The sequence below is a fragment of the Musca autumnalis genome, unplaced genomic scaffold, assembly GCF_047663935.1.
Source record: "Musca autumnalis isolate F117 unplaced genomic scaffold, ASM4766393v1 scaffold_1, whole genome shotgun sequence".
Taxonomy (NCBI): Eukaryota; Metazoa; Arthropoda; class Insecta; order Diptera; family Muscidae; genus Musca; species Musca autumnalis.
In genome coordinates this window covers 215,987,590-216,000,559 of record NW_027411644.1, presented here as the reverse complement: position 1 = coordinate 216,000,559, position 12,970 = coordinate 215,987,590, and the positions used below count along the sequence as shown (strand labels likewise).

At 35.1% G+C, this 12,970-nt stretch overlaps 2 protein-coding genes across 2 annotated transcripts in view; one reads left to right on the top strand and one right to left on the bottom strand.

Annotated features, from left to right (window-relative positions):
• Prp4k (Pre-mRNA processing factor 4 kinase) overlaps positions 1–12,970 on the top strand; it is a 39,629-nt gene extending 26,659 nt beyond the window's left edge. The window contains exon 13 of the transcript XR_012408982.1: positions 12,611–12,970. The gene's annotated coding sequence lies outside the window, so the exon portion shown is untranslated. The remainder of the gene's footprint in view (positions 1–12,610) is intronic.
• Positions 8,709–9,881, bottom strand: LOC141389086 (ciliary microtubule associated protein 1A-like). The gene is made up of 4 exons (XM_073960135.1): positions 9,716–9,881; positions 9,430–9,642; positions 9,186–9,375; positions 8,709–9,119 (listed from the first exon to the last, which is right to left on the bottom strand). The coding sequence occupies exons 1-4, from the start codon at positions 9,726–9,728 to the stop codon at positions 8,855–8,857; spliced, it is 681 nt and encodes a 226-aa protein (XP_073816236.1). The 5' UTR covers positions 9,729–9,881; the 3' UTR covers positions 8,709–8,854.

Below are 12,970 nucleotides of genomic sequence, written 5' to 3'. Positions count from 1 at the left end.
AAATCCACGCTTCAATTCAGGGATGATGCAATAAAAATTCTTTAAAAAATCCACGCTTCAATTCAGGGATGATGCAATAAAAATTCTTTAAAAAAATCTACGCTTCGTCTCATTGAGGAGGAAATAAAAATTCTTTAAAAAATCCACGCTTCAATTCAGGGATGATGCAATAAAAATTCTTTAAAAAATCCACGCTTCAATTCAGGGATGATGCAATAAAAATTCTTTAAAAAATCCACGCTTCAATTCAGGGATGATGCAATAAAAATTCTTTAAAAAATCTACGCTTCGTCTCATTGAGGAGGAAATAAAAATTCTTTAAAAAATCCACGCTTCAATTCAGGGATGATGCAATAAAAATTCTTTAAAAAATCCACGCTTCAATTCAGGGATGATGCAATAAAAATTCTTTAAAAAATCCACGCTTCAATTCAGGGATGTGGCAATAAAAATTCTTTAAAAAATCCACGCTTCAATTCAGGGATGATGCAATAAAAATTCTTTAAAAAATCCACGCTTCAATTCAGGGATGATGCAATAAAAATTCTTTAAAAAATCCACGCTTCAATTCAGGGATGATGCAATAAAAATTCTTTAAAAAATCCACGCTTCAATTCAGGGATGTGGCAATAAAAATTCTTTAAAAAGTCCACGCTTCAATTCAGGGGTGATGCAATAAAAATTCTTTAAAAAATCCACGCTTCAATTCAGGGATGATGCAATAAAAATTCTTTAAAAAATCCACGCTTCAATTCAGGGATGTGGCAATAAAAATTCTTTAAAAAATCCACGCTTCAATTCAGGGATGATGCAATAAAAATTCTTTAAAAAATCCACGCTTCAATTCAGGGATGATGCAATAAAAATTCTTTAAAAAATCTACGCTTCGTCTCATTGAGGAGGAAATAAAAATTCTTTAAAAAATCCACGCTTCAATTCAGGGATGATGCAATAAAAATTCTTTAAAAAATCCACGCTTCAATTCAGGGATGATGCAATAAAAATTCTTTAAAAAATCCACGCTTCAATTCAGGGATGATGCAATAAAAATTCTTTAAAAAATCTACGCTTCGTCTCATTGAGGAGGAAATAAAAATTCTTTAAAAAATCCACGCTTCAATTCAGGGATGATGCAATAAAAATTCTTTAAAAAATCCACGCTTCAATTCAGGGATGATGCAATAAAAATTCTTTAAAAAATCCACGCTTCAATTCAGGGATGTGGCAATAAAAATTCTTTAAAAAATCCACGCTTCAATTCAGGGATGATGCAATAAAAATTCTTTAAAAAATCCACGCTTCAATTCAGGGATGATGCAATAAAAATTCTTTAAAAAATCCACGCTTCAATTCAGGGATGATGCAATAAAAATTCTTTAAAAAATCCACGCTTCAATTCAGGGATGATGCAATAAAAATTCTTTAAAAAATCTACGCTTCGTCTCATTGAGGAGGAAATAAAAATTCTTTAAAAAATCCACGCTTCAATTCAGGGATGATGCAATAAAAATTCTTTAAAAAATCTACGCTTCGTCTCATTGAGGAGGAAATAAAAATTCTTTAAAAAATCCACGCTTCAATTCAGGGATGATGCAATAAAAATTCTTTAAAAATCCACGCTTCAATTCAGGGATGATGCAATAAAAATTCTTTAAAAAATCCACGCTTCAATTCAGGGATGTGGCAATAAAAATTCTTTAAAAAATCCACGCTTCAATTCAGGGATGATGCAATAAAAATTCTTTAAAAAATCCACGCTTCAATTCAGGGATGATGCAATAAAAATTCTTTAAAAAATCCACGCTTCAATTCAGGGATGATGCAATAAAAATTCTTTAAAAAATCCACGCTTCAATTCAGGGATGATGCAATAAAAATTCTTTAAAAAATCTACGCTTCGTCTCATTGAGGAGGAAATAAAAATTCTTTAAAAAATCCACGCTTCAATTCAGGGATGATGCAATAAAAATTCTTTAAAAAATCCACGCTTCAATTCAGGGATGATGCAATAAAAATTCTTTAAAAAATCCACGCTTCAATTCAGGGATGATGCAATAAAAATTCTTTAAAAAATCCACGCTTCAATTCAGGGATGATGCAATAAAAATTCTTTAAAAAATCCACGCTTCAATTCAGGGATGATGCAATAAAAATTCTTTAAAAAATCCACGCTTCAATTCAGGGATGATGCAATAAAAATTCTTTAAAAAATCCACGCTTCAATTCAGGGATGATGCAATAAAAATTCTTTAAAAAATCCACGCTTCAATTCAGGGATGATGCAATAAAAATTCTTTAAAAAATCCACGCTTCAATTCAGGGATGATGCAATAAAAATTCTTTAAAAAATCCACGCTTCAATTCAGGGATGATGCAATAAAAATTCTTTAAAAAATCCACGCTTCAATTCAGGGATGATGCAATAAAAATTCTTTAAAAAATCCACGCTTCAATTCAGGGATGATGCAATAAAAATTCTTTAAAAAATCCACGCTTCAATTCAGGGATGATGCAATAAAAATTCTTTAAAAAATCCACGCTTCAATTCAGGGATGATGCAATAAAAATTCTTTAAAAAATCCACGCTTCAATTCAGGGATGATGCAATAAAAATTCTTTAAAAAATCCACGCTTCAATTCAGGGATGATGCAATAAAAATTCTTTAAAAAATCCACGCTTCAATTCAGGGATGATGCAATAAAAATTCTTTAAAAAATCCACGCTTCAATTCAGGGATGATGCAATAAAAATTCTTTAAAAAATCCACGCTTCAATTCAGGGATGATGCAATAAAAATTCTTTAAAAAATCCACGCTTCAATTCAGGGATGATGCAATAAAAATTCTTTAAAAAATCCACGCTTCAATTCAGGGATGATGCAATAAAAATTCTTTAAAAAATCCACGCTTCAATTCAGGGATGATGCAATAAAAATTCTTTAAAAAATCCACGCTTCAATTCAGGGGTGATGCAATAAAAATTCTTTAAAAAATCCACGCTTCAATTCAGGGATGATGCAATAAAAATTCTTTAAAAAATCCACGCTTCAATTCAGGGATGTGGCAATAAAAATTCTTTAAAAAATCCACGCTTCAATTCAGGGATGATGCAATAAAAATTCTTTAAAAAATCCACGCTTCAATTCAGGGATGATGCAATAAAAATTCTTTAAAAAAATCTACGCTTCGTCTCATTGAGGAGGAAATAAAAATTCTTTAAAAAATCCACGCTTCAATTCAGGGATGATGCAATAAAAATTCTTTAAAAAATCCACGCTTCAATTCAGGGATGATGCAATAAAAATTCTTTAAAAAATCCACGCTTCAATTCAGGGATGATGCAATAAAAATTCTTTAAAAAATCTACGCTTCGTCTCATTGAGGAGGAAATAAAAATTCTTTAAAAAATCCACGCTTCAATTCAGGGATGATGCAATAAAAATTCTTTAAAAAATCCACGCTTCAATTCAGGGATGATGCAATAAAAATTCTTTAAAAAATCCACGCTTCAATTCAGGGATGTGGCAATAAAAATTCTTTAAAAAATCCACGCTTCAATTCATGGATGATGCAATAAAAATTCTTTAAAAAATCCACGCTTCAATTCAGGGATGATGCAATAAAAATTCTTTAAAAAATCCACGCTTCAATTCAGGGATGATGCAATAAAAATTCTTTAAAAAATCCACGCTTCAATTCAGGGATGTGGCAATAAAAATTCTTTAAAAAGTCCACGCTTCAATTCAGGGGTGATGCAATAAAAATTCTTTAAAAAATCCACGCTTCAATTCAGGGATGTGGCAATAAAAATTCTTTAAAAAATCCACGCTTCAATTCAGGGATGATGCAATAAAAATTCTTTAAAAAATCCACGCTTCAATTCAGGGATGATGCAATAAAAATTCTTTAAAAAATCTACGCTTCGTCTCATTGAGGAGGAAATAAAAATTCTTTAAAAAATCCACGCTTCAATTCAGGGATGATGCAATAAAAATTCTTTAAAAAATCCACGCTTCAATTCAGGGATGATGCAATAAAAATTCTTTAAAAAATCTACGCTTCGTCTCATTGAGGAGGAAATAAAAATTCTTTAAAAAATCCACGCTTCAATTCAGGGATGATGCAATAAAAATTCTTTAAAAAATCTACGCTTCGTCTCATTGAGGAGGAAATAAAAATTCTTTAAAAAATCCACGCTTCAATTCAGGGATGATGCAATAAAAATTCTTTAAAAAATCCACGCTTCAATTCAGGGATGATGCAATAAAAATTCTTTAAAAAATCCACGCTTCAATTCAGGGATGTGGCAATAAAAATTCTTTAAAAAGTCCACGCTTCAATTCAGGGGTGATGCAATAAAAATTCTTTAAAAAATCCACGCTTCAATTCAGGGATGTGGCAATAAAAATTCTTTAAAAAATCCACGCTTCAATTCAGGGATGATGCAATAAAAATTCTTTAAAAAATCCACGCTTCAATTCAGGGATGATGCAATAAAAATTCTTTAAAAAATCTACGCTTCGTCTCATTGAGGAGGAAATAAAAATTCTTTAAAAAATCCACGCTTCAATTCAGGGATGATGCAATAAAAATTCTTTAAAAAATCCACGCTTCAATTCAGGGATGATGCAATAAAAATTCTTTAAAAAATCCACGCTTCAATTCAGGGATGATGCAATAAAAATTCTTTAAAAAATCTACGCTTCGTCTCATTGAGGAGGAAATAAAAATTCTTTAAAAAATCCACGCTTCAATTCAGGGATGATGCAATAAAAATTCTTTAAAAAATCCACGCTTCAATTCAGGGATGATGCAATAAAAATTCTTTAAAAAATCCACGCTTCAATTCAGGGATGTGGCAATAAAAATTCTTTAAAAAATCCACGCTTCAATTCAGGGATGATGCAATAAAAATTCTTTAAAAAATCCACGCTTCAATTCAGGGATGATGCAATAAAAATTCTTTAAAAAATCCACGCTTCAATTCAGGGATGATGCAATAAAAATTCTTTAAAAAATCCACGCTTCAATTCAGGGATGATGCAATAAAAATTCTTTAAAAAATCTACGCTTCGTCTCATTGAGGAGGAAATAAAAATTCTTTAAAAAATCCACGCTTCAATTCAGGGATGATGCAATAAAAATTCTTTAAAAAATCTACGCTTCGTCTCATTGAGGAGGAAATAAAAATTCTTTAAAAAATCCACGCTTCAATTCAGGGATGATGCAATAAAAATTCTTTAAAAATCCACGCTTCAATTCAGGGATGATGCAATAAAAATTCTTTAAAAAATCCACGCTTCAATTCAGGGATGTGGCAATAAAAATTCTTTAAAAAATCCACGCTTCAATTCAGGGATGATGCAATAAAAATTCTTTAAAAAATCCACGCTTCAATTCAGGGATGATGCAATAAAAATTCTTTAAAAAATCCACGCTTCAATTCAGGGATGATGCAATAAAAATTCTTTAAAAAATCCACGCTTCAATTCAGGGATGATGCAATAAAAATTCTTTAAAAAATCTACGCTTCGTCTCATTGAGGAGGAAATAAAAATTCTTTAAAAAATCCACGCTTCAATTCAGGGATGATGCAATAAAAATTCTTTAAAAAATCCACGCTTCAATTCAGGGATGATGCAATAAAAATTCTTTAAAAAATCCACGCTTCAATTCAGGGATGATGCAATAAAAATTCTTTAAAAAATCCACGCTTCAATTCAGGGATGATGCAATAAAAATTCTTTAAAAAATCCACGCTTCAATTCAGGGATGATGCAATAAAAATTCTTTAAAAAATCCACGCTTCAATTCAGGGATGATGCAATAAAAATTCTTTAAAAAATCCACGCTTCAATTCAGGGATGATGCAATAAAAATTCTTTAAAAAATCCACGCTTCAATTCAGGGATGATGCAATAAAAATTGTTTAAAAAATCCACGCTTCAATTCAGGGATGATGCAATAAAAATTCTTTAAAAAATCCACGCTTCAATTCAGGGATGATGCAATAAAAATTCTTTAAAAAATCCACGCTTCAATTCAGGGATGATGCAATAAAAATTCTTTAAAAAATCCACGCTTCAATTCAGGGATGATGCAATAAAAATTCTTTAAAAAATCCACGCTTCAATTCAGGGATGATGCAATAAAAATTCTTTAAAAAATCCACGCTTCAATTCAGGGATGATGCAATAAAAATTCTTTAAAAAATCCACGCTTCAATTCAGGGATGATGCAATAAAAATTCTTTAAAAAATCCACGCTTCAATTCAGGGATGATGCAATAAAAATTCTTTAAAAAATCCACGCTTCAATTCAGGGATGATGCAATAAAAATTCTTTAAAAAATCCACGCTTCAATTCAGGGATGATGCAATAAAAATTCTTTAAAAAATCCACGCTTCAATTCAGGGATGATGCAATAAAAATTCTTTAAAAAATCCACGCTTCAATTCAGGGATGATGCAATAAAAATTCTTTAAAAAATCCACGCTTCAATTCAGGGATGATGCAATAAAAATTCTTTAAAAAATCCACGCTTCAATTCAGGGATGATGCAATAAAAATTCTTTAAAAAATCCACGCTTCAATTCAGGGATGATGCAATAAAAATTCTTTAAAAAATCCACGCTTCAATTCAGGGATGATGCAATAAAAATTCTTTAAAAAATCCACGCTTCAATTCAGGGGTGATGCAATAAAAATTCTTTAAAAAATCCACGCTTCAATTCAGGGATGATGCAATAAAAATTCTTTAAAAAATCCACGCTTCAATTCAGGGATGATGCAATAAAAATTCTTTAAAAAATCTACGCTTCGTCTCATTGAGGAGGAAATAAAAATTCTTTAAAAAATCCACGCTTCAATTCAGGGATGATGCAATAAAAATTCTTTAAAAAATCCACGCTTCAATTCAGGGATGATGCAATAAAAATTCTTTAAAAAATCCACGCTTCAATTCAGGGATGATGCAATAAAAATTCTTTAAAAAATCCACGCTTCAATTCAGGGATGATGCAATAAAAATTCTTTAAAAAATCCACGCTTCAATTCAGGGATGATGCAATAAAAATTCTTTAAAAAATCCACGCTTCAATTCAGGGATAATGCAATGTGGGGGAGGTATCCTTAGGGAAGACCGATATGGCCCATTTTAGAAGTTAAACTAAATTTTGACAAAATATTAGGAGAACCAAAGTTTGGACCAAATTGGTTGACCAATTCAAGTGATATCGTCCTAGCATTTTAGTGACATTTTATTGGGGGAGAAGTACCGGATGTTGTGGTCCTGTATTGCTCCATGAAACTAAGTTTGGATAAAATATGACGAAGACCAAATGTTGGACCAAATCGGTTGAACAGTTCGAGAGTTATCGTGGCATAGGGTTTTTTACAGCTTTCGGGCTGTTTTCCCAAAAAATATGGACTTGCCCCTAAAATAACTTTTACCGTCATAATGGAGGTAGCGAATGCAAATCGCTTCAACAAAAATCAAAGTGATTCGAGAGCAGGTCTTAAAGTGAACTTTTGCGAAATTTTGTGTGGGAGGTACCAGAAGGAGTAGACAAATATAGTCCATATTTGAACCTGATCTATGTCTGGTAGATATAATAGGATGTGCAGAGTATGGATTACATCGGTGACTCTCTTCAAGAGTTATCGTGCGCACAATTTTTCCGAACATTTTTGAACTTTTGTGAGGGAGGTACCTGATGGAGTGGAAAGATATGGCTTATCATCGAACTTAAACTAAGTTTACACAAAATATTACGAAGGCCACATTTTGGACCGAAGTGGCAGATCCGTTCGAGAGTTATCTTACGCTCCAACCACTACACACGGTGTCAAGGGGCTTTTTGCATCTTTCAGGCTATTTTCTCAGGAAATATGGACTTGCCCCTGAAATAACTTTTTACGTCGAAATGGAGGTAGCGAATGCAAATCGCTTCAACAAAAATCAAAGTGATTCGAAAGCAGGTCCTAAACTGAACTTTTCCGAAATTTTGTGTGGGAGGTACCCGAAGGAGTGGACCGATTGAGTCCATATTGGAACCTCATTTAAGTCTGGTAGAAAATCCACGATGTACAAAGTACGGGCCAAATTGGTTACTCCCTTCAAGAGTTATCGTGCGCACAAATTTTCTGAAAATTTTTGAACTTTTGTGGGGGAGGTACCGGAAGGAGTGGACCGATATAACCCATCTTCGAACTTAAACTAAGTTTGGGCAAAATATTACGAAAGCCAAAATTTGAAACGAATCGATTGATCCGTTCGAGAGTTATCGTACGCACCAGCCTGCCAGACAGACAGACGGACGGACGGACATGGCTAAATCAACTCCAAATTGTCTGAAACACATTTCGTCCAAACATACTTGGGGTCTAAAACCATTATTTCGATGAGGCACATTTTGCCCGTATGAAAGTGTATATACCCTTTCTAGCCTAAAGGCTGAGGGTATAAAAATACACGGTTTTGTTCAGGAAGGATGCAATAAAAATTCTTTAAAAAAATCTACGCTTTGGTTCAGAGAGGATGCAATAATAATTCAGCTAGACAAACGAACGTACAAGGCTAAATCAATTCCCAAATTGACTGAAATGGTTTTCGTCCAAGCTAACTCCTAATGAAAGCTTTCAGAACGCCGATAATCTGCCCGATTTTCCGTGGATCCTTTGGTATAGGACAACAAATAAAGCCAAAATTTTTGATTTTACATTAAATTTACTTGTTATTTTATAAATAATTTTAAAATTTTGATGCATTTTATCCTTAACTATTTGATCCATTCTGCTCAATGTAAACTCTCGGGTGTAATAATCCAACCTTTGTTCTACTCTCGTCGTCCTTTTACATATTATCACAGGCAACAATCATTGGTGGCGCCTTTGGTGAATGACGAACACCAAATGAATAGTTGGGTGGGGTCTTTCCAGGTTTAAAATTCATACAGTCATAGGCATTTGCTGCAGGTCCAAACAGCTTGGCATTTAGGAAGGTACGTGGGGCCAATGAATATTCCGGTGCTTTGGGTAAATAAGTTTTCAAAGTGCTTGGGCTGTAATTTGCTGGTCCAGGTGAGAGACTTTTGGCTTTCAAGCCGGTACGCATTCCACTAAAAAAAAACGAAACAAAAGGTTCGGTTATTGAAATCACAAAGTTGACCTTATAAGAAACCTACATGCTAAATGCTGGAGCAGCTGGTCTAACCATATTAACACTAATACCATAAGCATTGGGTCCGGGACATATGTTTTTATTTGCCAACATGGTACGGCGACCAATCGAATACGATGGTGGACTAGTCGTATTTACATAGGGTGACTTGTTCAAATCGTAATTCGCTGGGCCAGGTCCAATATTTTTTGAATCTGCAATTGAAGTGTTTTAAATAAAGAATACATTTTCTTCGTTGTTCCACAAACCTTTCATAAATGTCCTTGGCCCTATACTATAGGCATATGTTCTGGCCGGTCCATAACGTGTTAACCCCGATACATTTAAACCAGGGCCCGGTACTTGGTTCTTATTAATTAATTTTGTCCTTCCACCAAAGGAGTACTGAGGCATACGATTCTTACGTTGATCATGATTTTCATAGCCTATTGTTGGTGGTAGAGCATACACCGGACCCGGACCTTAAAGGAAGAAAACAAGAAAAACAAGATTGAAAAAAAGAAGTAATTGATATAATTTGCTTTGCTTTCGTACCTGTAGATGCCATTGTGGTTTTAAGAATTTATTGCATTACCCTCTTCCCGGTTTACAGAAAGAAAAATTGAAGGAAAAAATAGCCAAGAAAAAAATGCTGCTATACCAAAAAATTACAATTAAATATTTGAAAATTATTTTCAATGTTTTGGTAACATTTTCAGACCGGGTTGCTTAATTCAAGCTACAAAATTATGTTGTATTCAGGAAAGCAAGTGGAAAGAACGGCAGGTATATTCTTGATGAGTTGCAGTTATAGACTTCCTTTTTCTATCGGTATTTTGACTTAAGCTTGTAATAACTTAAATCATAATGATAAAGGTTTTGGATGATTAGGCGTTTCAATTGGCATTTGCAACTTCAACCATTGGAAACTGTGGTGATGAGACTTAATACTCTTCTCTTCGCCCTCTGACTGACTCTGGTGTTGTCGACAAATTATCGTTAATTTACTTGTTGCGTCTCAAATTCTGCAACCTATCGAATGATCCAGCCACCTTTTCTAGCCATTTATACTTACGTCCAATCTGTTGACTTTCATTGCCGCAGACATTTATGTATTTGTGAAGTTTTGCAGACGGGCGTTTATTGAATCGTGCGTTTCCAGGTTTCGCATCCGTAAAAGAGGACAGATTTAATATTGGAATTATATATACGAAGCTTCGTGTGTTTTGAGATTTGTCGGCATCTCCAAATAGGCTGAAGCTTGCGGAAAGCAGCCTTTTGCTTTTTTAAATCGAAAGTTGATGTCTTTTCAGCTCCAACTTTATCGTTATTTGGCTACCAAGGTAATTGAATTTGTCCACCCATTCGAAGTACAGTCAGACACTCCACGCTGTTTGAGGACATTGAGAAGACGTTGGATAGTCAACTATATGTGTGGACGCCAGTCGTACGTGGAATTCAGGAATAAGAAGTCCAAACCCCGTAGAGTGAAACAGGGAGTTCCCCAAGGTGAAGTGATATCTCCGGAACCTCTACCTCTCCTGTATTCCACCCCCTCCAGACTGCATTGAGATCGTGACGTATGCGGATGATTGCACGATCCTGACGTCGAGTACCTATCCTGATGACATCTGTGAGAGTCTGAACAACTATGTAACCGATCTTACCACCTTTTTCCATTCGAGGAATATGCAGATTTCCCCCACAAAATCGACAGCCACTCTGTTCACCACATGGACAGCGCAGTTTGGACGTGAGTTGAATGTCGTGGTCGACGGTAGCAGAATTCCGACCACGAACTGCCCTAAAATTTTAGGGGTCACATTCGACACTACATTCACGTCGTACGCACACGCCACAGCTATCTGCGACAAGTTGAAAAGTAGGAACAAGGTCCTTAAGTCCCTGGCCGGCAGCACTTGGGGTGCAGATAAAGAAACCTTGTTGGCCACGTATAACGCGATAGGTCTGTCTGTGGTAAGCTATGCGGCTCCAGTCTGGTCTCCGAGATTGTGTGATTCGAACTGGAAAAGATTCAAACTTGCCAGAATGCCGCCCTGAGAACAGCGACAGGGTGCCTCCTCAAATCTTCAGTGGACCATCTACATGAGGAGGCAAAAATTCTTCCTGTAAAGCAACACAATGATATGCTTTCGTTGCAGTAACTGCTTGGATGTTATCGTGTGAGCCATCCCAATCACCATCTTGTGGGTAGGCCCGGCCCATTCAGGGAGATCAGGAAGGATATCCATGCTCTAGAGGGAGAGGTCCAACGATACAGGAGAGAACCCCTAGATCAACAAGCATATCAAGCAGGATTGAATAGCATTCACACGGACGCAGTTGCCAAGGCCTTAAGCAATTATAGTGTGAATAAAGTACTCGGAGTACATCCTTCATCTATCGCAGCTGAGGAGCGTCAGCTGTCACGACAAACCAGAGTAGTTTTGGCTCAACTACGCTCGGGATATTGCAGACGCCTAAATTCGTATTGGCCGGAAATCGATTGCGCCGTGCAAGACATATGCCCAGTATGCGGCATGGGCCCGCACGACACACAACACCTTTTTAACTGCCTCGCCAAACATACCCATCTAACTCCAGTGGATCTGTGGCTACATCCCATCGAATCAGCCACTTTTCTGGAACTGGAGATAGACCCAGAGCCAGATTGAACAGAGGAACGAACAAATAAACATAACAAAAACACTGTTACAACAACAACAACCCATTCGATGTCAACATCGTCAATGCGGATGTGTGAATCAGAGTCCGCTCAATAGCCTCCCGGCATGGACTTAGTTTTTGAGATGTTGATTTCGAGCCCGACTGAACGCGACAAAGTCATGCTTCGCCCTTTCACTTTCGTATTAAAATCTTTGGATTTATTACTACACCTCTTTCGGGGATACGAGAGTAATTAAAACCGTGGTCAGATGCCTCAAAACTTTGTTTTACATTATAAATAAAATTTCAGGTAGGACGAGGGCCTTGGATGTAAATGGGTTATACTCAATAGTTAAGACCGTTAACCCTGACAGCTTGGTTCATCTCTTGAGTAAGTCCGTGTTTCAGACCTGTTTCTATAGACGTCTAGGATGTCTGGGCGGAAATCTCTTACGTTCTGTCGTGTGAGATGGCCCTGCATTTCAATGTGAAAGCTGTGGGGACTTGACATAACGCTGTTTTGGTATGGAAAACAACGTTATGCTGGGTCACATAACCCAATTCGTAGCGACAGGATTAACTGTGCAGTTTGTGGGGTATTTATAGAAATTAAGTAGGTTATCAAATTCCTTCTTAACATCTCGAAAGTATTGCATAATAAAAGTGATTCTAAATTTATTCTCAAATATAGATTGCCTTACTATTGTACAGCAAAGCATTTCAAACACACAATTAAAATGTAATTAATGGATGTCAATTAAATTTCTTATATTTTCATAAAAGGTATCTGAGGTCATGGCATGCAGCGGTATTTTCCGTACGAGGACGCCGATTGATTGCAAAAACTACAGCTTAAAATTCAGAAATACAGAACAAATGAGAGGAAGTTTTGAATCTATACTAAGTTGTAACAATTTAAATTTATCTCTGTGTGTTTCATTATTTCAGATTCAAATAAGCCAATGATTGGAACTATTGGCAATCCAATAATTTAAAGCAAACCGTTTTAATATACGTAATAACATCTGTTGATGCTATGGTATGTATTTATTGATAAACATTTTGGATCCTGACGTTTTTACCATAATAATGAATCATTACCAAAGAATATTTAATAAAATTTATTTAAATTTTCAATATTAA